At 45.3% G+C, this 22316-nt stretch overlaps 1 protein-coding gene across 3 annotated transcripts; it reads left to right on the top strand.

The window, feature by feature from the left end:
* The first annotated feature begins 14031 nt into the window (after positions 1–14031).
* slc16a5b (solute carrier family 16 member 5b) lies at positions 14032–22026 on the top strand. 3 transcript variants are annotated; one of them, XM_042087328.1, is made up of 8 exons: positions 14032–14080; positions 14416–14542; positions 14971–15112; positions 15222–15288; positions 16212–16698; positions 18133–18276; positions 18445–19293; positions 20645–22026. In XM_042087328.1, exons 5-8 carry the CDS (start codon positions 16221–16223, stop codon positions 20911–20913), a joined length of 1740 nt encoding a protein of 579 aa, XP_041943262.1. In that variant the 5' UTR covers positions 14032–14080; positions 14416–14542; positions 14971–15112; positions 15222–15288; positions 16212–16220; the 3' UTR covers positions 20914–22026. The 3 variants fall into 3 exon arrangements, with proteins under 3 accessions (XP_041943262.1, XP_041943261.1, XP_041943263.1); XM_042087327.1 differs by lacking the exons at positions 14032–14080; positions 14416–14542; positions 14971–15112; positions 15222–15288 and adding an exon at positions 15563–15803; XM_042087329.1 differs by lacking the exons at positions 14032–14080; positions 14416–14542; positions 14971–15112; positions 15222–15288 and adding an exon at positions 15589–15682.
* Positions 22027–22316: the final 290 nt, after the last annotated feature.

Genomic DNA, 22316 nt, shown 5'->3' with positions numbered 1-22316 from the left:
CATAACGTGCACTGTCGCGCTGCACAAAATCTTTGCCCTGACGCTGAAGTTCTGCCTGCATGTGAGGAAAGTTCCGCAGGTCACAGTGTTGCAGCCTATTTGACATCAGTTGTAGCTTGTGTTCACTGAACTGATCATATTGATTATACGTTTGTCCTTACCCTGCAGCTCTAAATTGAGATCATTGAGCAGGTCAGTGAGATCTGTCAGGAACGCTACATCCAAAAGCCACTGGTCGTCTTCTAGTTGCGCATATTCTGCATGTTTTGACAGCTTCAAAAAGTCTTTGATTTCAGGCAGCAATTCAGAGAACCTCGCAAGAAATTTACCTCTGCTTAGCCACCTAACATCTGTGTGCAGCAATAGGTCTGTATGTTCTGCACCGGTCTCCTCCAAATGTGCACGGAATAACCTTCTCTGCAGGCTCCTGGCCCGAACGGAGCACACAATCTTCATGGCAACATCCATCACTTCTTTCATGTTTAAAATCTTCGCACACAATGCTTGCTGGTGAATAATACAGTGGTAATTAAGGAAGTCGGGGAAAGATTCACTTTGCTTGCACAACGCGATAAACCCGCTAGTGCTGCCTACCATCGCTGGAGCGCCGTCAGTTGTGATAGAGACGAGTTTGAAGAGAGGCAGTTTGCTCTTGTTGACGAATTCCATGAAAGCTTGGAAAATATCTTCGCCTCTAGTGTGTCCTTTTAATGGCAAAATGGCTAGTAGCTCTTACTTTGCTCCCATGTCTCCAAAAACCATTCTGATGAAGACACATAGCTGAGCCACATCCATAATGTCAGTCGACTCGTCAAATTGGAGTAAAAAACACTCACATTCGTCAATGTCCTTTCTCAACTGCTCTTCAACATCCTCTGCCATTCCTTCACATCGTCGTGTAACAGTGTTCCGGGATAATTGTATGTCCTTAATTGAAGCCACAATATCACTTTTGTTCTTGAAGTCACAAAAGAGAGCATCTGCAGCCTCGATGAACGCCTCTTTCACAATCTCGCCGTCCTTGAAAGATTTCTTGTGTTTAGCAAGAACATGACTGATGCGATAAGATGCTACAGTTGCAGCCTTACCCTTAGTGTTGGGCCTGGTGAAAATCGACTGTTGTGCTGCTAACTGACCCTTCAATTCACAGACTTTTCGGGTGCGCAGAGCTGAATTAGCCGGGAAATCTGTATCGTAGGCTAGCTTTTGTGCATCGTTTTGAAGTGCCGCTCCAAATTGCCCTTTTTCGGTAAAGCCACACTGGCATTGCAGATGAGACAGATGGACTTCGAATTTGAATAAACAAAAAAGTAATCCTCCTCCCACTCTGAATGAAAATGATAGGTTTTTGATTTTTTTGTTTCTGCCTTTGCTGTATTTCACCATATAACGTTAACGTTAACTTCTCCACTGTGATAGAATCTTTTGATACCTAGTAACGCAAGGCGTTACTTAGTAACGAAGAGTCCTTAGAAACAGTAAGTGCGCGTGCCATTAAAATGAGAGCATGACAGGGATTTTATTCTATTTTACTTAGGAATTGATACAATTCTACGAGTCTATGGCAGTTCCTGTGATGAACATTGTGTTATATTTTATTTAGGGAGTTTTATTTTATTTTACAAGTCTACACAATATTCAATACACAATACACAATATTCTCGCGATCGACTCAAACTCAGTGTGCGATCGACAGGTCGACCGCGATCAACTGGTTGGGCACCCATGGCCTACTCTGTCATTTTTCAAGTGTTTACACAAAATGATGAAGAATACATATTGAGAACATATTGTGTAACATTTTCTATACACCATAACGTAATCATATGTGTCGTGATTTCACTGGCAGACAACTCACATTATGCAGTCTGCAGTTGCTAGAAATTGCTACATATACACAATGGAGATACAAACAGGGAAGCTACACCGAGCGCGTAACTGAAGTGTTCAGTTCGCAACGCGTAAAATCAATTTTAGAAGAATGGTCTATTTTTTTCTGGTGTAGTTGCAGCAGACGCAATGCAAACTAACGTGCCTGGTGCAGCTTCAGAGAAATATATGAAAAACACAAACCTCCGTTGCTTCTCTCCTTTGTCTTTGAAGTTCTTCCACTCTCTCCTCGTCATCTTTGGAGGGTCTTCCTTTTTCTTTCTTTCATCACTGAAAGGAACACTGGACGAAGTCGTAGTACTGGAAGCCATGTTAACCTTGGCATGAAACGGCCACCGTAGGAGTTAAAATGCGCTCGGCATGGGAGGGGCTAGAAAGTAATATTCAGTTGGTTGTCATATTTCGTAACACCCCCAATTATCACCACTTTTGTTCAGAAATTCTAAAACAACGATGTTTTTTAACACTTCAAAATAACAGTTACTAAACGAACCTTACATTTTTCAGTAGCCATAGATGTGTAGATTTGAACAAAATCTGGTTTGGTTCTTAACGGGAGCATTTACTGCCTGAAATATCCGCCTTGTTTACCACGCTCGGAGTTATAGTGCTGGCCTGATGGGTCGCCTATTTACACCGTTTCAACGGCACATGAACAGTTAGACCAAGAATTCTCGTCATGAAATTAAAATTCCACTGGAGCTCCAAGCGGTTGTGTACACGCAGCCTTACAACACTGTTTACAGCTCTTCGAGTCATGGTAAAATGTCATTTTTGGTACATAGCTAATGTAGATACACCTATGGTGTGGGTGGTTGCGTTTATTTAGGAGTCCGCTGTCTTGGTTTGTATAGAAATGGATATTAAGTGACACATACACGCAAGACGGTGGAAATACGGGACCGACGGTAATAGGGGTAGTTCCGAATTTCACCGCTAGATGGGAGAAGTTCTTACACAAGGTAGCTTTAAAAAATATTTTCAAGTTGTAAATATTCTTAGAGTATCCTAGTGCTATGCAATCTTATTGTAATCCTATGATATTGTAGCGTTTCACCAAGAGCCAAAGTTTCATGAACTTGTTTATTGTCACAAAGCACACAATGCAGCATGTAACACACAGCGGGCCGTGTCAGGCCCAGAACCGAAAGAGCAGAACTTTCCCGAACAGTAGCCTATATTCCCCGGGGGTTCCGCCCCCCTCTCACCAGGCTGCCAACCATGAGCGTGCCCGGGGTTATGCATAGCGCGGGCACTCCCTGATTGACAGCCGGTCACTACATTACCCCCCCGCATCAAAGTTCCTCGACCCTCCCTCAGGGAACAACAAATACACACAACACAACACAACACAACACCGCAACAACTTTAAACAAAGCCTTTCAGATGGGCTGGCGGTCTTCTTCGCCTCTGGGGCCGAGCAGGCACCGCCATGTCATGTGTGGGAGAGAGTGGCACTGGGGAGAGGGGTGAGGTGGGAATGTCCGAATGTGTGTCTGTGTGCCCATTTGTGGGCGTGTGTAGGGCCCGGTGCCCCTCCCGCTGAGTGAATGCAGGGTGAGTAGTGTCTGGGAGGGGGCTGTTAGGGGGGGTCTGTGAGGGCCTTTGTGGGAGCTGGGGGTTAGCATCTCCGTGGTAGGGGGCCAACCTGTCTCTATGTATGGCCACTCGTCTGCCACGTGGGGGTAGCTGTACTCTGTATACCACCTCCCCTAGACGCTCCAACACTCTACAGGGGCCTACCCAGTCACTGTCCAGATTAGGGCAACGACCTTTTTTTCTCTGCGGGCTGTGGACCCAAACCAGCTCCCCTGGTTCCAGGTGGCGGCCCTTGTAGTGTAGATCGTAGTTTCTGTGCTGCCTCGTCCCTGCGCCTTGCAGCTGTACGCGTGCGAAGTCGTGGGCTGTATCTAGGCGGTCCTGCAGTCTCCTGGCATACTCTCGTCCTGGGGGCACAGCTGGGGTGTCAGGAGGGAGGCCAAAGGCCATTGCTGGTGGGGTGCGGAGCTCTCTACCCAGCATGAGCAGGGCTGGTGTGCAGGCTGTAGATTCTTGGACGGCGGACCGACAGGCCATCAGCACGAGCGGGAGGCGCTTGTCCCAGTCGCGTTGATGTTTAGCAGTGATGATGGCCAGTTGCTGGATCAGGGTCCTGTTGAAGCGTTCTACTAAGCCATCGCTCTGCGGGTGTAGGGAGGTGGTGCGAGTTTTGTTTACACCCAGTCTATGACACAGGTCGGCGAATACTCATGACTCAAAGTTCCGCCCCTGGTCACTGTGTATGGTTTGGGGCGTCCCAAAACGGCAGACCATGCCCTCCAGTAGAGCTTCAGCCACAGTCTCTGCCTCCTGGTTAGGGAGGGCATAAGCCTCGGGCCACTTAGTGAAGTAGTCCATTATTGACAGCACGTACCTGTTCCCGCTGTCAGTGACCGGGAGTGGACCGACTATGTCCACCCCGACTCTTTCCATGGGTGCGCCAACTGGAAACTGTTGGAACTGTGCATGGGACTGTTCAGAGGGGCCCTTCTTTGCCGTGCAGCTGTCACACCTCCTGCAGAAGTCCCCTACATCCCTCCTGGACTGCCCCCAGTAGAAGCTCTGACGTAGGCGACGGAGAGTTTTGGTGACCCCGAAGTGACCAGCCCCCATGGCCCTATGCACTGCTTTCAGCACGGTCAGTCTCTCTGCTCTGGGGACCACCAACTGCCACCTCTGCTCTCCCGTCGCTGGATCCTTCCAGGCCTGCTGTAGCAGCCCATCAGTGAGCCGCAGGCCCTGGAACTTTGCCCACAGCCCTTTCGTCGCTGTGGAGAGCGGTGCCACCTCCTTTCATGGTGGCCGTGTCTGCATCTCCACCCACTGGAGCACTGGCTGTATGTCCATATCGGCCTCCTGCTGTTGTCTCCACTGCATCGCTGACATTTCAGTGAGCTCACAGCACACCGCCACCACGGCCCGGCTGACGATGGCTGCCTCCTGGCCCTGTAGCTCCCTGTCTCGTGTCTCCCTCCTGTCGCAGTGGCGGCACCCCTCCTCAGTGCAGGGTCGGCGGGACAGGGCGTCGGCGTTGGAATGGCGAGCTCCCGCTCTATGCACCACTTTAAAGTCATAAGACTGTAGCTCCTCCATCCAGCGTGCTACCTGGCCCTCCGGCTCTTTAAAGGACATGAGCCGCTGAAGGGCAGAGTGGTCCGTCCTGACGGTGAACGGTAGCCCACAGAGGTAGTATTTGAAGTGGAGTTAGGAGTTCTCTGCGTGTGACACAGTAACGACGTTCGTGCTTGTTAAAAGTCTTACTGTAATACGCCACCACTCTCTCTCCCTCTGGGCTTAGCTGTGCCAGCACCCCGCCCACTCCCTGGCCCCTCGCGTCACAGTCCAGGATGAACGGGAGGGAGGGGTCAGCCGGAGCCAACACGGGAGCCTCCCCCAGCGCTTTCTGTAGCGAGGTGAATGCTGTGACACTCGCCGATCCACACGAAGTCTTGGTCTTTGTGCAGTAGCCTGAACAGCGGTGCAGCCACACAGGAGAACCCCCTCACAAACCTCCTGTAATAACAGGATAAGCCAAGGAAGCTTTTCAGCTGTTGTTGGTCCGTTGGTGTGGGCCAGTCTCTGACCGCTCGTACCTTTTCATCCATTGTGCCAATGCCCTCTCTGCCCAGCCTGTGCCCAAGGAATGACACCTCTCTCTGCATGAAGTGGCACTTTTCCGGGTGGAGTTTGAGACCCGCTGCTGCTATACGCTCCAAAACATGCCGCAAAGACTGGAGAGCTGCCTGGAAAGTGGGGCCATGGGCGAGAATGTCGTCCAGGTACACCATACACTCACGCCGAGGGACTCCTGACAGCACTTTGTCCATCAATCTTTCGAATGAGGCTGGGGAGTTGCAAAGGCCAAATGGGAGAACTTTGAACTGCCAGAGGCCACGGCTTGTGCAGAAAGCAGTCTTTGGTTTGGCAGAGGGGGAGAGGGGCACCTGCCAGTATCCAGATCTTAGGTCCAGTGACGTGAACCAGGCCGAACCCGCTACCTGGTCCAGAGCCTCATCCACCCGTGGCAGGGGGTAGGAGTCCTTCCTTGTCACCCCAATGAGCCGTCTGTAGTCCACACAGAACCTCCACTGACCGTTCTTCTTTGGGACCATGATGACAGGGGCGGCCCACGGGCTGTCAGACGGCTCCACAATGCCCGCCTGCTGCATCTTCCATAACACCTTGTCTGCTGCTTCCTGGCGTGCGAGTGGGAGGCGACGTGGGCGTAACTTGATAGGCGGGCTGTCACCCGTATCTATGTCGTGCTGTATTAGGTGTGTGCGCCCCAACGTCACCTTCTTTGAATGCAAAAATGTCCTTGAAATGCGACAATAGTTGCCACAATTCTTCACCCTGTTGGGGGTCTAGATGAGAAAAGTTCCGTCGCCATACACCCCATACTGCCGACACGACACTTCCCTTCTCCATTTGGGGGAGCTGGGCTGCCAATGGTTCAGGTGCCCAGCTCTTAGGGGTCTGTATAGTGTGTGCAGGCTGTGGCACAGGTGAGGCGGCTAGGTGAGGTGAGGGGGGTAGTGGGGGAGGCGGCTGGTGTGTTCCGAGCAGCGGGGGCTGTAACATGCCTCTGCTCAGCTGTGAGTGGGGGGGTGGGGGGCTACAGGGGTCTCGAGGAGTGGGCCTCCCAGTCCCTACAACAGGGTCACTGTTGGCTTCAGCGGTGTTTGCTGACACAGTGGTTACCTGGGGTGTTGTAGGGTTGAAGCCCGGGGGGGTGGAGCCATGTTGACAGGCCGTTCCGGAAAGCACAGGGTAGCCTCTGCAAGATCCAGCCGACAGACCGTGTTCTTCAAAAAGTCCAGTCCGAGAATGCAGGGGTCCTGCACTGTTTTACCGCCCACCACAAATGTCAGTGTCCCTTTGCCTTACATGGGTGACAATTCCCCCGTCACCGTCCGCAGGTGGACTGCTGTTGGCTCCAAAACAGTTCGCCTGGGGAGCACATCGGGCCGCACTAATGTCACTGTAGAGCTGGTGTCAACCAGCGCCACACACGTTACTCCCTCCACAGTGACTGGAATGTGGCAGAGGTCCCCAATTGAAGTCCGGCCCACTACCGCAACCGCCCTCTGGCCAGCCATGCCTGAGGGTGTATGTGGGGGCTTGTGGTTCGTGGTCCGCGTTGCCCCCTCTATGTGGACCCGGGGTCGTTTCCCTGGTGCCTGGGTGCTTTTGGGCATGAGCGTACCAGGTGACCGGGTTTTCCACAGCCCCAGCACAGTCTAATAGTGTGGTCCGGGCGCTGCTGAGTGCCCAAAGAGGCTGCCCGCACTAGCTCTGTCAGTTCCGCTGCCCATGTTGGTGTTTGTGGAACCTCTGCTGCTGCTCTGACCTGGGGGCTGTTGTGTTCCTGTGTGGGCATTGTGATGTGACAACATTTCCATATCAATTCTTAACAATTGCCATTTTTTATAAGTGTGTGACACATGGACAGTCTGAATTCTGCTATTTGTCATCTACCCATGTACAAAATAATATGCCTGACGTTTTCGTGGTGTAGCTAAGGCCTGAGAGATAGACACGTAGCCTACGTGGAATGAGGGAGCCTATGGTAGAATGAGCGGGAGAAAGAGTTGGTAAGCCAGTTAGCGATAGGTTGGCCATATGTTCGAATTTAGGCCGGACATATGGATTTTAAAAGCCCTGTCCGGCGTCCGGCGCAGCCTGAAGCCAGACGCTCATTTGTTCTCCTTTTTGGAGTTGCGCTTGGCATCTAAAGTCTTTGCTCGGACGCAGCATCGTTTCACAAACTATGGATGCGAAGACTGCTGGTCATCCTGTTTGGATCTTTCCAGCGTGTGTTGCTGGCCTAGCCTAGGGAAGAAAATATCTGTCCAAGTTATAATAGCCTTCCTGTAATATCTGCCAGCAGCTTGCTTGCCAGCGTTTCCCAGTAGGCTAGGCCTACTTCGCAAAAGTTGTGATATTTTTTGAATGTCAGCGACTGCTACATAAAAAAAAAAAAAAAACGTGCGTTCATAATACGTGCGTGCTTGAGATGAAACCAGCAGTTTTCAGCAGGATCATGCGAGGAGGACCTGTCTCTTAATTAATTTAAAACAAGTCAATGGTTTTGCAATGTTTCAGTCAAGCTTTGGTTGGTTTAGATACAACTGGTATGCAAAATGTAAAGTAGTGGATTAACTTTAATTTGCTGTGCTGCATATTGGACAATAGATGCACATAGTAAATTATATAAAGTAGGCTTATTAAAATATGTAAATAGCTTAGTCTAACTTTGAAAAAAATATTGAAGGGAATCCAGTCCAGTGCACATGTCTTTGGCAAGTAGCCCTAGGCTACTACAGACACAGGTGAAGAACAGTCAGCCTCAGTAGTAAGCAAAACCAAATATGTACAGCCAGCTTCAAAAGCAAGCAGCCCAGACCCTAAAATTGGGCATTTATAGCTGTGGAGGTAATTCACGCACAATTATTTTTCTTTCGCCAAAGTATATTTGGTAACTTCTGTAGACATCCAAAATGGGGTGGGGGTTAAAATTAGTAGGGAAAAAAAACTATTTCATAAACAGTCATATATATCTTTTTAGTCTTAATTTTCATTTAGATGTCTTGAAAATGTCTTAAAAAGTCTTTAAATTTGCACTTGGAAAATGTGCAGATACCCTGAGAAAGACCGTTGGTTAGCTAGCTCATTTAAAATATCCTAAACTTTTTTTGACCCTGCCTTTAAAAGAAAATCGGAATCGAGAATCATTAGGAACCGGAATCGAAATAAGAAATCGGAATTGGAATCGTTCTAATTGAAACGATACCCAACCCTATTGATGGCATATACTCTATTTATAACCAGTATGAAAAAATCCTAATGCACTTCAGTTGCACATTCAAACGTTAATGAATCCCCATATTACATTCAAGTGCTAACGGATACCAAAACACTAACTAGCACAATAACACATAGCTTAGCACTGTATTCGTGGCCACATTACTCGCTCTTAAAAACTCTTATTCTCAGAATGAATCAGCATTTAAGTATTCAATAACTAGGTTTAAACAATAGCTCAACAAAACGAACTCTCTAAGTAGTATTACCCAGAGCCATATAAAGCAAAGATTCTAGAACAGAGCAAGATAGATCAGTTACGTCATAGGCATGAAGTACGCTCTGAGCCATAGCAGAGAGGGTTAAAGCGGAGCGAGAGGCGCAAACGTTCGACAATTTCCGCGTTCGATTATTGCAAGGGGGAGGGGGGGAAATCCCCCTTTATGCAGACCAGAGTAAACCCTCGCTGCACTAATGTCAATGGAGACTTGTGGAATTTTACCAATAAATTGGTCATTATGTCTTTCTGGATTTGTTGAGGGTTTTTTGGAAATTTTTGTCATAATCTGTAAGTGTTTGGGATCATTTCAAGCCTAAAAGTGTAATTTTTTAGCGTTCGGATTTGTGATAAAATAACTTAATATCAGACCATGCTGCTGCCAGTTAGTGTCCGGTTGTTAGCATGCTAGCTATCCTCTTAGCTAAGGTAAAATTTTAAACGGAGAAGTGTAATTTCTTTGAAATGACAACTAGCTGAATAACATTACTTACATTAGTTAAAGTGGATAGTTTATACTCAAGTGAATTTGCAACAGTATATTAAGTTTAAACGAAGTCCTTCAACTACTAGTCACTTGTTAGCGCATAGCTGTATTGCCATAGCTACTCCCATCCACTTGTATAGCATTTTAAGCTAGCGTTAGCTAGCTAGCTAGCTCGGTTCACATGACTAATTAAATTATTCATATCATGTCCTAAAGAATGATTCATTGGTATCATACATGATTATAGACAATAATACTGTGAACACAATTAGGTTTATCTTTTCTTATTGCTTATTAAGAGAGAAAGTTTATTTAGTGACATAAGGTGACACTCCCACTTATGCAGACCGGAACTGTCCCGTTTTGCTCCCATAGTAACGAATTATGTTGCTCTATCTTGCTAGTAATCAAGGATCTTTGGCCATAGACTGTAAAAAATATGGACAAAGCGTCTGTGACGTCACCCATAGATTTTCTGAAGAACGGTTATGAAGCCGTTTATGAGCATAGACAGTAAAAGAAATGGACGAACAGACTCCGTCGTTTTCAATGGGAGGGCACTGAGTCAAATAGAACGATTTTTCAGTTGGTCCCCCCAGTACTGCGCAGACTCACACTTAACTTCGTGACGTTAGCCATCGAACTGAATTAGAGTCTGTTCGTCCATTTCTTTTACTGTCTATGGTATTATCCGGCCTGTGATCTATCTTGCTCTGTTCTAGAATCTTTGATATAAAGGTAGAGTTGCGACAATGGGTGTTCAAAATTCGTTAAGGTCACGTGGTTCATGTAAACTTCAAATAGTTCCCGGAAGTGATTGACAATGGATTAGAATGCATTAAATAGGCTACTGTTCAATGATAGACGAGCCACGATTTTGGGTAATTGACAGTCAATAAATGCATTGATATACAATATTTATAACACAGTGTAATTATTGTGTAAACTATGTAGTTATCCTACCATTACAACAATATTAAATTAAATTCCAGACCTTATCTTACCCTGCTATATAAGGTGACCTTTTTTCCGTCCTTTTACGTATGTGTCACTTGATATTTTTCTGTACAAAATCAAGACAGGAGATTCTTTAGAAAACGCAATTGCACCCACCCCATAAGTGTATCTAAATTATCGCTATACAAAATAAATGACCTCGTACAGTGACTCGAAAAGCTGTAAACAGTGTTTTTGAGACTGGGTGTAGCCTACAAAGCTCCTGTGAAATTTTGATTTTGCAACGAGAAACTGTAACACAGCTAGTCTAAACATTAGTTGTTTTGAGTTTTCTACCCCGCGTTTCCTCTGGTAGTCACTGATCTGAGCTAATGAGTGAATTACCTAGCCAAGCCTATATCGTCGCGGGAGAATAAAAAAAAAGTTTAAACGTTTTTTAACATCTCCAGTGTAATGGTGGACATTCTAAGTTAACCGTAGCATTAGGCCTACCTATTTAGTAACCCCATGGTAATGCGAGTGATCATAATAAAATATAAAAAGTGACATGTAAGTCCTTCGATAAATAACCAGGCTATGAACTCACAAACATGAACAGCATTTTGTCATCGTTTGTCATTCACCGTGCTGTGAACAGCATTAAGATGCTAGGCTAAAGAGCTTGAGATTCAGACTGTGGCCTGGGGATGGGGATTTTACACGATCCTTCATCACTGGGCTAGTGTGCACTGCTGTGTTAATATGACCGTGCTGATGCTAACAGCTGCAGCTCCCTCAAATCTAGGTTCTCTCATGCATATTAGGCTAGCTTTTGCCAATGAAAATTAATGCAAAAAAAAAAAAAAAAAACAGTCCTGCTCCTAACTGAGGAAACGTTTACGTTACCAACAATGTTAACAACAAACTCAGTTTCACTGCTGCAAGTACAAAGTTGGCTGTAAATGCTTCGCCATATTTAACCAAACCAGCTAGCTTTGTGATAACAAAATCTTACCTTTTATGTGTTTACTCCACTGAAAGTTATCCACATATCAAACGATTAAATCCACAGTTATGGAGGAATTGTTTTGGGGAAGCAGTTGCACTTTATCCCACTTTTGCTGCCCTTTTTAAAATTAAACCACTTAAATCCATAGCCTAGATGAGCATTGCGCATAACGTTACAACTATGTTGACATGATGGTAAAGCTAAATGCCCAAGACACGTCACGTCATAAAAGTTGTAGGCTACAAACGCAAAAACTTAATGACAGCTCGTTCGTGGTGTTGCCTAGTGCTGCCTAATTGAAATGGTATAGGCAAGGTTTATCTTATATTAGGTTATTATGTGTGGCACATTTATTGGGCTTTAGCCTCTTTTAATTTATTTGATAAGGAACTGATAAAAACTGAGCAGCAGAAAAGCTGTCATAGTCGATACATAAATAGTTTATTATTATAATTAGGTTATTAATACTATTACTTTACTACTATTAGCCTACTGTTGTTACTGTTATTATTATTATTATTATTATTATTATTCGGATGAGCCAATAATGTAAATCTGAGTCTGAAATGTTGGCTACAAACAGTCTGTAACTGCACTGCTGCTATTATAAATTGTTAACTTTTGGGAACTATTTGAGCCGCCATTGTTGAAAAAAAATGGAACATTAGCGTCAATGGAGTTGTCACAACTCTACCTTTATATGGCTCTGGTATTACCCAAGATATTTTATATTTAATTAACTCATGAAAATAACGTGGCTTACCTATAAGGTTGATGGCATATACTAAAGAAAAGATGGCGTTCTAGGCTAAACACGCATCAACCCTACTGTGTAGCAAAAGGAACAATCAGAGTTAAACTAACGAAAATATAAATAATACATGGTCCTGCAGTGACACCTAGTGGCGCTACAAATACACTGCCTTACATTTACATAGTCCAAAGATTGTTGAGGCGGAGCAATATTTCATCAGGAGCCACTTCCGGGAACCCGGATCGCACGAGGGGGGGGGGTCAAAATCCCCCTTTATGTAGAGCAGAGGCAGCGACTGCTCCATTGAAGTCTATGGGCATAGCTCAGAATTTTACCACATATGCTAAGGTCTTGGTTCTATAGAGTTAAGAATGTGAATTTTGGCACGTTTTCATGATCCTCAAACCCTTCTGAACATTTCAGGTACATTTTTAGCATTTTTGAGCATTCCAGTCTGGAGAAAATCGACTTTATATCAGGTGTGCGCCGGTTATTTATGCCGCTGCTGTTGGCCGGTTGCAACGTACACTCATCAATACGTCATCGACACGCCTCTTTATGCAGACAGGATTCGATCCCCATTTCGCGCCCATAGACATGAACTACAACGAAGTATCTTGCTCCGCCTTAACAATCTTTGCATAGTCCATTTTTTTTATTTTCGGTGCCTTTTAAGTAGTATAGTCTATTGTATACTACTTAAACGGCACCGACAATCAAAAAATCCAGTGGAAACTAGATGGCAGAAGTGTGTAGGCCAATCTGCCCACCAGCTTTTTCTACTTTGTCACCTACAGAGTTTGACAGGTGCTATCTTTCAAAACGCCATGTTATTTCCCATAGACATTGACGACCGAAGGTTGGATGGATACGGAAGTTACGGAGGCGGGAGTTACGGAGGCGGGACTTATTCTGGAGAGGTCTATACATTCTGAAAATGTTACTGTTACTAACCACAGAATAGATACATTGATATAGGATATTTTACACTGATTAGAGATTCACTATTTGGATATGTTGGACGCGTGAACACTGTATTTTAGATATTTATTAGATAAGCGGGTTCACCCAGGTAGGTCCTTGAACCAGATTAGAGATTTTATATTTTCTGCCATTTATTGAATTGAACATTTTGTGATTTATTTATTTTCTTATTTTATGTATTTTATTAATGTACTATTTGTAATATTTCCACTGCCTATTTAATACATTTCACATATTATAATACAGAAAACCTATACATCATTACACCTATACACCATCCAAGTGTTCTGAGTCATTACATTGCAACCTTCTACCTCCAGCAGTCTAACTTAGAAATCTTCTTACAACTGGTCCAGATACTTAATAACCCTAATTTAGATCATTAAACTATATTTCTGAGCTGAGTGCTACATAGGCATTGGCATCAAACAATAAAAACAGTCTCTTTTGGTGGACATAAACAATATTACCTTACAGTATAACTAACAGACACACACACACACACACACACACACACACACAAACACAATACAAATTGGAAGACATAAAACACTTCGGTTATAACATCAACATTAGATAACACCATCAACACTACCCACACCGACAACTCACAGCCGCACCTAATATGTCATGAGCTCTCTCTCTGCCTGGTAACACGCGCTGATTGAAGTCTGACCTCCACCTGTTCCTGCTCTGCTCTGCTCTGCCTCACCCTCGTTACCTACCAGCTGCACTGCATTCACCACTCATCATGCCCTGTATATAAAGCCTTGCTTTTCAGTCCACACTTGTCAGATCGTCTGCAACCAGCACCAGTTACCTGCCTGTTTTAGAAAACGCCTCTGACTCTTTGCCTGTGATCCCGGACCCACTCGACTACTTCTGTGTTCTCCAGCCCCGGTAATCTTGACCTGCCTTCCGTCCCTCTTCTACGAATACCGCCTAGTCCTTGACTGTACTGCTGCTTCGTTTCAATTGCTGTTGTGTGTGTGTGTTTCCCCCAGGACTTCCCGGATCATCCAGCTCCTGCCATCGCTGTTCGGCTACTGGGGGAACACACACACACGCAGACTCTTGGAACTCCTGTACCCCCCCCGGAACCCCTGAAACCCCCTTAACCCCCAACCCTTAAATAAACTTTTGAACGTGACGCTTTTGTGGTCCTCGTCCTGTTTGGTGTCTGACATAATAGCATTCACCTTTTCCACCAGTGTTGTGATTTCCCATATTCACAGGAAAGGAGATGGATTTACCACAGTGGTGAATCAGCAACCAATCCTGTTCAATATTATGCAACATGACACAGGATACAACAGCAATGCACAATTGGCTGAAAGGGGAATATTAAAGACATCTAGATAGGTAAGTAGGCCTGTGTTACATGACATCCATTGCACATTTAGACAAAGTATACAGGAGTAATTATTAACAATGATGGTAAAAATGGTATCATGAGACTAATAAGATGTTCAAACATCAATAACATGGAATATCATGGCTCCATGCAATATCGCATGGCTACGCGTGAGCAGCAATAAAAGTAATAATAGGACATTTCATATTAGGAAAGTATATGCAAAGGTAAAGGCGTTGACCATAACTCTATCCCGTTTTGCTGCTGTAAAGGCCGCAAAGAGTAGATTGCATTGAGAGCAGCAGGATAGTCATAGTTAAGGAGAAAAAGTGAAGTCAAGTCTAGATCAGTGTTACAAAGCCTGTGCAGCTTAAAATCGCCTATAAAGGTGTCCACATTTTGTGGTTAACACTTTCTCCTTACTTGACCTTTTTAGGTGACCTATGATTGGGAAAACGGCATAGACCAGAATCTAGAGTCAGCTTCTCGGTGTCACTTGCAGATGTCAACTTGATAAGGATATAGGTCAAATGCGCTGATTTCACGTCCCCGTCAAAGAGGTTTGGCTGCCTGCCGGGGTATGTCCTTGTGAAATCACCAGAGGCTCATTACTTTAATTAAGTGTAGCTAACTACTGTTTTATATGATCAATAATGTTGTTAACAGTTTAATCTCGCCATTTTACAGACACCTGAGGCCGCTGGTGAAGGATAGGAAATCCAGATGGATGTTGGATCTATGAACTGAGTAGTTGGTAAGCTTGCTGGACAACTATCCAAACTAGTGAAAAACTAACAACAAATTAATCTAGAATGCTGCCTATGTTTTAATTATTTAAAAAAAAGACTCCGTGAAAGAGCACGCCAGCCTTGTGGATTAGCCAATAATAATGACAAAAGGAGATTATCACGGCTCTCCTGCACTAGGTTGTAGCCTATGTCTGAGTCAGTGGCTGCTGGGATTTATCCGGGGAGGTTTCAGCCTAATGGTCGTGAAAGTTGAGAGCAAGAGACCTAATGCCGCCCATAAATTTCGAGGCCAATTTGATAGGACAGCGGTTTTTAGAAAGTAGCGGCTGACGCAACGCAGTCCCGAGTGGATGTTTCTATTTCGCCGTTGTAGCCGATAGGTCGAGACAATGAGTAACGGTAGGTCATGACAGTTTCTAAAGACGCTCATATCATAATTTATTTGTCGAAACCTGGCAGTGATAGGATACAATACAATACACGCGAAGATGAAGAATTAAAGGGTTACTGGAAGTGTCCGGTGAGTAACTTTTTAGAAACTCATGTCACCTGAACCAGATGACTTTATTTAACAATTAGGCTAGCCTACTTAATTAACAGAGAAGCGGATATTCGCTGGCCACTCGTTAGATTATGTAGAAAATACATTAGAGAAAAAAAAGTTTCATTGAGTGCCTTAGAATACGATTTCAGCTTGCTGAATATGAGAATAGGTAGCCTACTGCTGGCAGCTTGCTTGCTGAAAATGTTTCAGTTCTCACAGTCTGTTCTAGCACTGCTGTATAAGAAAATGTAGCTTTCCTGTCAATCCCAAAATCTCTGCATGTTTTTTTTTTCTTTTATGTTTGTCAATATAAATACTAGAATAATGCTATAGTACATAGCTTTATTGAGGTATACATTACTGGTGTTGTTTGCCCCTCTACAGCCAAACACAATGACAGAGGGACTGGAGGGGCACCAGAAGGAATCTCCGAGATCTGTGCCATCAAACAGCCAGTCTACCTTGGTGCGACGGAGCAGCCCTGATGCCCGCCAAAGCCACCTGACCTGGAGTTGGGCGTCCTCCCTGCGGTCTGTGGACTCGCTGGACGTGCTGGACACGGAGAGGGACTCTGACTCAGAGGAAAGGGATGGGCAGGAAGGGGCAGCATCAGGGCAGCCCAGCGCTCCCTGTGATAGCGAGGAGCCCGAGGGGCAGCGGGAGGAGATGCAGCTGCAGAGTGGACCGGAGGCGCCTGACGGAGGCTGGGGGTGGATGGTGTTGGCCTCCACCATCATGGTGCTGGCACTCACCCTGGCTTTCCCTTCCTGCATTGGCATCTTCTACACAGACCTGCAGACTGAGTTCAACACCACCAACACCGAGACCTCCTGGGTCCCTGCCATCATGACCGCTGTGCTGCACGGAGGAGGTAGAGTTTCCTACCTCAAGCCCGGGCTACACCTGGTCCGCAACTGAGGTGCTCCATTGTAAAAATAGTTTTAGAAGACTGGTCTAATTTTTTTTGAACGTATGTGCCACTGTCTTATCTGATGTAGCCAATTCCATAGATTATAGTGGAAGCTTATTGCTGCAGCAGAAGCTCCGCAAACAGAACGCTTCAGTTACGAGGCCAGTGTAGCCTCCACACCTCAGTTCTCACCAGTCACCATGCTCTGTGTCTCATTTTACCAGGAAAAGAGATAATTCATGTCTCTCTTGCTGCTGGGCTCTCAATGACGGGCTGCAGGGAATTAGAGATAAGATAAAGACGCTCTTGTGTGTCAGTGTTTAAGGACTCTGTATCAGTCCATTTACTGTTGTTTGAAAAGGACACTCCAAACCAAATTCATGCTGCTCATTGGTGTGTTCTGCCTGTAATGATGAGCTCAGCAGAGGATGTTCCCTTGCTGAGTCACCATACACATGCTTAGTCGGGAGTCGTTAGCAACTCTGAAAGATTCAGGGGACATCTCTTTGGACTGGGCCCTCAAACTGGACCAGTATAGATTTTAGAGATTTAGTCAATATAGGGTAAATACAAGCTGTGGTTTATGAATTAAATGTTTTATTTTTTCCTCTGTTTCTGTCTATTTGGTTTGTCTCTGAACTCTGAAACCTGTGGCTCTACAGAGTTCTATACAGACGGAACTTCCACATGACAGTCATGTGCAGAGCCTAATCGCCCCAAAGACTGAAATGAAATAACTGGATTATTATTGTTGCATCAAAGACTTGTAAAAACTCTCCTAGAATATGTGTAATTTAAAAGCATTAACTTGACTCATTTCGACATTCATTTTGTCTGGCCGTGAGCAGTGGATATTTGTCACAGGAATTTCAATTAATTCCGTCGTTATTGCCTGTCTAGTGCTCAGTACAGCACTGTGCACTGCCTGAACAGAGTGAATAACTGGATTATTACTGTTACATCAAAGACTTGTAAAATCGCTTCTAAAATTAGTGTAATTTAAAAGCATTAGCTTGATCATTTCAACTTTCTTTTTGTCCTGGCTGCGAGCTGTGGAAATTTTGTCACAGGAATTTCAATTAATCCCATCATTATTGTGTGTCCAGTGTTCACCGTAACATTATGGCCTGCCTGGCTGGCACTTCTGGCGGGAAATTTTCACTTTGTGTTTGAGAATACAGCTTTGTATTTTAATCATGATCATTGTGCCTTTCCCCATGTGTTGGAAGAAAATGGTATTACGATTTGCATGCCTTTGAAATCTGTTCATCAGTGATTCAAAACAATGTCCCCGAGTGCTTTGTCTGATTGCCGTGGGTCTGTGTTGGCCCATTTGTATCTGTTTGTCTGTATTTGCATGTTGATGACTGCATCCGTCCTCTGCTGCTTTTGTAGGCCCGCTGTGCAGTGTCCTGGTCGAGTTGTATGGGTGTCGCCCGGTGGTCATGCTCGGGGGGATCCTTAGCGGCCTGGGCATGGCGACCAGTTCCTTCGCTCAGTCCATCACAGAACTGTACCTAACAGCCGGCATCCTCACAGGTGGGCTTACATACAATTATATTATACATTACATTATATTATAATATTATATTACACAATTATACACAGTTAAACACAGTTATATTCTTTCAAGGGGGTCACCAAAGGTTTCCTCTAAAAGTAAAATGGGAAAAAAGTGCTTAAGGATGATGCGCTTTTCTTTTGTAGGTTTGGGATTCTGTTTTTCCTTTCAGCCGGCCATAACGATGATAGGGCACTACTTTGTGCGGCGGCGCGCGTTCGCCAACGCTCTGTCGTCCACGGGCACGGCCCTGGGCCTCTGTGTCTTGCCACTCCTGGCCAACTTCCTGCGGGGCTACTACGGCTGGCGCGGCAGCTTCCTGATCTTCGGCGGGATCCTGCTGAACTGCTGCGTGTGCGGGGCAGTGCTCCGACCCCTGCGGCCCAGCTCCCAGCGCAGTGGCCGGGGGCAGGAGGACCGCGCCAACGGCTGTCCGCGGCAGGGGAAGCCGGAGGGACTGAAGGTGCGCCTGCGGGCCACATTGTCCGGCCTCATGGCTTTCCTGCACAGACACATGGGCTTCGACCTCCTGCGGAGCCATCCTCGCTACCGGGCGTTCACTCTGAGCGTGGCCTGGATGATGCTGGGCTTCACCGTGCCGCTGGTCTACCTGGTGCCCTACGCCACTTCACACGGCATCACCCAGGACCGTGCCGCCCTGCTCATGTCCATCCTGGGTCTGGTCAACCTCTTCGTGCGGCCAGTGGTGGCGCTGGTCTTTGGGCTGCCACGTTTCCGCGGGAGCCCCTACTTTGTGTACATGTTCGGGATGGCCATCTTGGTGAACGGCCTGAGTAACATTGTGTGCGCCATGGTGCCCACCTTCCCCGTGCTGCTGACGTTCGTGGTGCTGTTCGGCCTCTCCATGAGCTTCATCGGCTCGCTGCTGGTGACCGTGCTGATGGACACCGTGGACATCCGGCGCTTCCACTCGGCCCTGGGCCTCATCTGCTGTATGGAGAGCATCACTGTGCTGATGGGCCCACCACTCGCAGGTCTAGAAACAATGCTATTACTACTACTACTACTACTACTACTACTACTACTACATAATACATTATTATTACTATTATTATTATTATTATTATTATCATTGTTATTATTATTATTATTATCATTTTCATTATCATTATTATCATGGGATTAATTGAGAAAACTCATTTGTCATGTCCCCAGGGAAAGGGGCAGAAAGGGAATAATAAAACATATTCTATCCTACTACATTAGAATGTACTAAATAAGTATAGCTCACAGTAGCAATACTACATTAGAATGTACTAAATAAGTATAGCTCACAGTAGCAATACTACATTAGAATGTACTAAATAAGTATAGCTCACAGTAGCAATACTACATTAGAATGTACTAAATAAGTATAGCTCACAGTAGCAATACTACATTCAAGAGTTAGGAAGATTTAATAGACCATTTTGTGAAATTTTACAACTTGAATAGCTTACAGATGGAACCTCTAGATTTAAAGAAATGCCTTTAAAAGAGTCCTGAATGAGCCTTTGCATACTGCATCACATTTGAATCAGATCATTGACTCGCCAGTGGATTGAACCATCTGAGTGTGTGTGTGTGTGTGTGTGTGTGTGTGTGTGTGTGTGTGGTGTGTGTGCTCTTTATTCTTTGCTCTGTGAGGTAGACATTTTACACCTCTGGGGGAAATTCAGCAAAGTTGTTTGGAAATGGTGGATCTGTCCATAAAAGAGCGAGAGCCTTCAGGGAGAACCCCCCGAGAGCCTTCGAAGCTCTGTTTGTGTTATGTGAATGTGTGAGGGAGTCACAAGGAAATGGAATGTGCTGGCCATGGAGGACCCTCGTCATCAGTTCGGAGGGGGGGGGTGCACATGTGTGGGAGTGGGTGGGTACTGGTAAAGCAGTCCAGGTATTGGCAGAGGGGGGCTGGGTGGAGTGCACTCACAGGAAGCGGTTGGATCCTGTTCCTCAGACACAGCTCTGGTGGCCACCAGCTGACTCCCACGCGGCGAGGTCGCGGACTGGAGCCACTTCAGCTATCGCTTGGGAGACCCTCTCTGGTTACCAGCTCCATGGAAACACAAATGTCAAGCCAGGCAGGAGCCCTTTGCGTTGTCACAGGCAACCCTGCCGTCTGACCCGTGCCGGCCCGAGCAACTCCTAAATGCTAAAATGTTTAGACAACAGCTGCATTGAGATTGCTATAACAACTTAATGGCTTAGTTTAGTATAACTTTATTTTGGATCCTCTGAGCAGTCAATGTCAGTGTGTTGTCCCAGCATTATACAGGATCCGCTCATACTGGCTGTAGCTCATAGAAATACAGTACATTTGAGTCTGACCTTTCGCTTTTCCTGCAGGTCTGCTGATGGACAGGACTGGCCATTACACGTACGTCTTCTACGCCTGCAGCGTGAACGTGGCCTCAGCTGGCCTGTTCCTCATGGGCTCCTTCTACTACCTGGACCGGCAGCGGAACCGGGAAGCCCGGAGCTGCACCCCGCCCGCCCAGGAACACCCGCTGAGACCTGTTATCTCCCTCTCCACCTCCGATGTGGCCTACAGCCAAGTGCCCTTACAGACAGAACAGGATGAGAAGCCCGCTGATGTGAACGTCTCAGATGTTTAAACAGTGTGAATGGCCGTATACTGCATCTATTTAACAGAATGTCTCCTGTTGCATTATGTTTTATTTTTTGCTTTTTTATTTGTGATATGATCTAGGAAAACACACCACATGGTGCAGTTTTACCAACTTATGATTCTGATACCATCCTAGCAACATCCAAGATTTTAGGAGGATGGTATCCTGGATTTTGTTAGGAGACAGTGTCCAGAATGTTGCTAGGATGGTATCAGAATCTTAACTTGGTGAAATTTCACCAGAGAGGGTAAAAAGGGAGCAAAAATCAAGGATTTTTGAGTGCACCATGTGGTGGGTTTTCCTAGATCGCATCACATTTTATGACTCCAGAGCAGAAACACACATAGAATAACTGACTGAAAAAGACCTGTTCATGTTCCACTTTGTTTTCCCTGTCCAGTCTGTCATCGTTGCTTCCTCTATGTCTCCACGGTTTTTCATGGTGTTTTGTCTTGAGAGATGCAGAAGGGGGCTCACTTAGTCTTAGTTTCACGGACTGTTGAAATGTTAAATGCTGTACAATGTGAAAATGCATTTTCAACTAGATTACTAGACTACTATAACTTTATTACACTGTAATAGAATTGATCAAGAAATGGCTTCTTGGTGTGTTTTTACATTTGTGGTAAATAACAAATGTGGAATGCACTCAGGCCTGTGATTTATTGAGCTTTTGTTATTGAAAACCCTAAATTATAAATATCATTTTTATTAGATTTCAACTGCCATTGTTACAGCTAAAAAATATTTTAATGAATCAAAGTATACATAATCATATAAATCAAAATCACTGGCCAGTTTCAGTTTGTATGAATAGAGTGCACCATGAGCATGATGCTCTAACATGTTTACAATGATGTTTCTGGGCACAAAGATTTTATATTTTGAGAAAATTTAAACAAGTTCTCCTTTTGAAGGACTTGAACTGGAATGTTGCTGAGGGACACCAAATATTTTCTAAGTGTTATTGCCTTATTTTTTTTTTAGATTTTATCAGATAAACGTACAGATGAAATGTATGTGATTTATGGTTTCTATGGGATTTGGAATAGCAAGTATTTGATAGACTTATTTTAAAAATAAAAAATATCAACATGACCTGGTGTAGTCATCAATGACCTTTCTTCCCAAAATGCTCGGTTGCAATGCAGACAGAAAATGGGAATGCTGAAACCTATAGCTTTCATTTTTGGCAGGTGACCCTATTTTGATGTCTCAAAACGTTGGGGACCCCAATTATTCAAATGTTGCGACTTGCGAGAGAGCGAAACTCATCTCTGTTGCAACATCCAGACGAGAGCAATTGATTTTCCCAAAGTGTCCTTGCGCGCCTGGTGGTTTTGCTATTTCGTTTTGAACATTGATCAAGCATAATTCCGTCAAACATC

This window comes from Alosa sapidissima, chromosome 3 (assembly GCF_018492685.1).
Source record: "Alosa sapidissima isolate fAloSap1 chromosome 3, fAloSap1.pri, whole genome shotgun sequence".
Classification (NCBI taxonomy): Eukaryota; Metazoa; Chordata; class Actinopteri; order Clupeiformes; family Clupeidae; genus Alosa; species Alosa sapidissima.
The sequence above is the reverse complement of the archived record's forward strand: the minus strand, read 5'-3'. Positions and strand labels throughout refer to the sequence as shown.

Excerpts from the sequence above, each read along its gene's own strand:
- slc16a5b (XM_042087327.1), top strand. The coding sequence starts at position 15,690 with ATGACAGTTTCTAAAGACGCTCATATCATAATTTATTTGTCGAAACCT. Across the intron at positions 18,277-18,444 it reads AACAGCCGGCATCCTCACAG|GTTTGGGATTCTGTTTTTCC; the intron begins GTGGGCTTACAT and ends TTTCTTTTGTAG. Across the intron at positions 19,294-20,644 it reads GATGGGCCCACCACTCGCAG|GTCTGCTGATGGACAGGACT; the intron begins GTCTAGAAACAA and ends CTTTTCCTGCAG.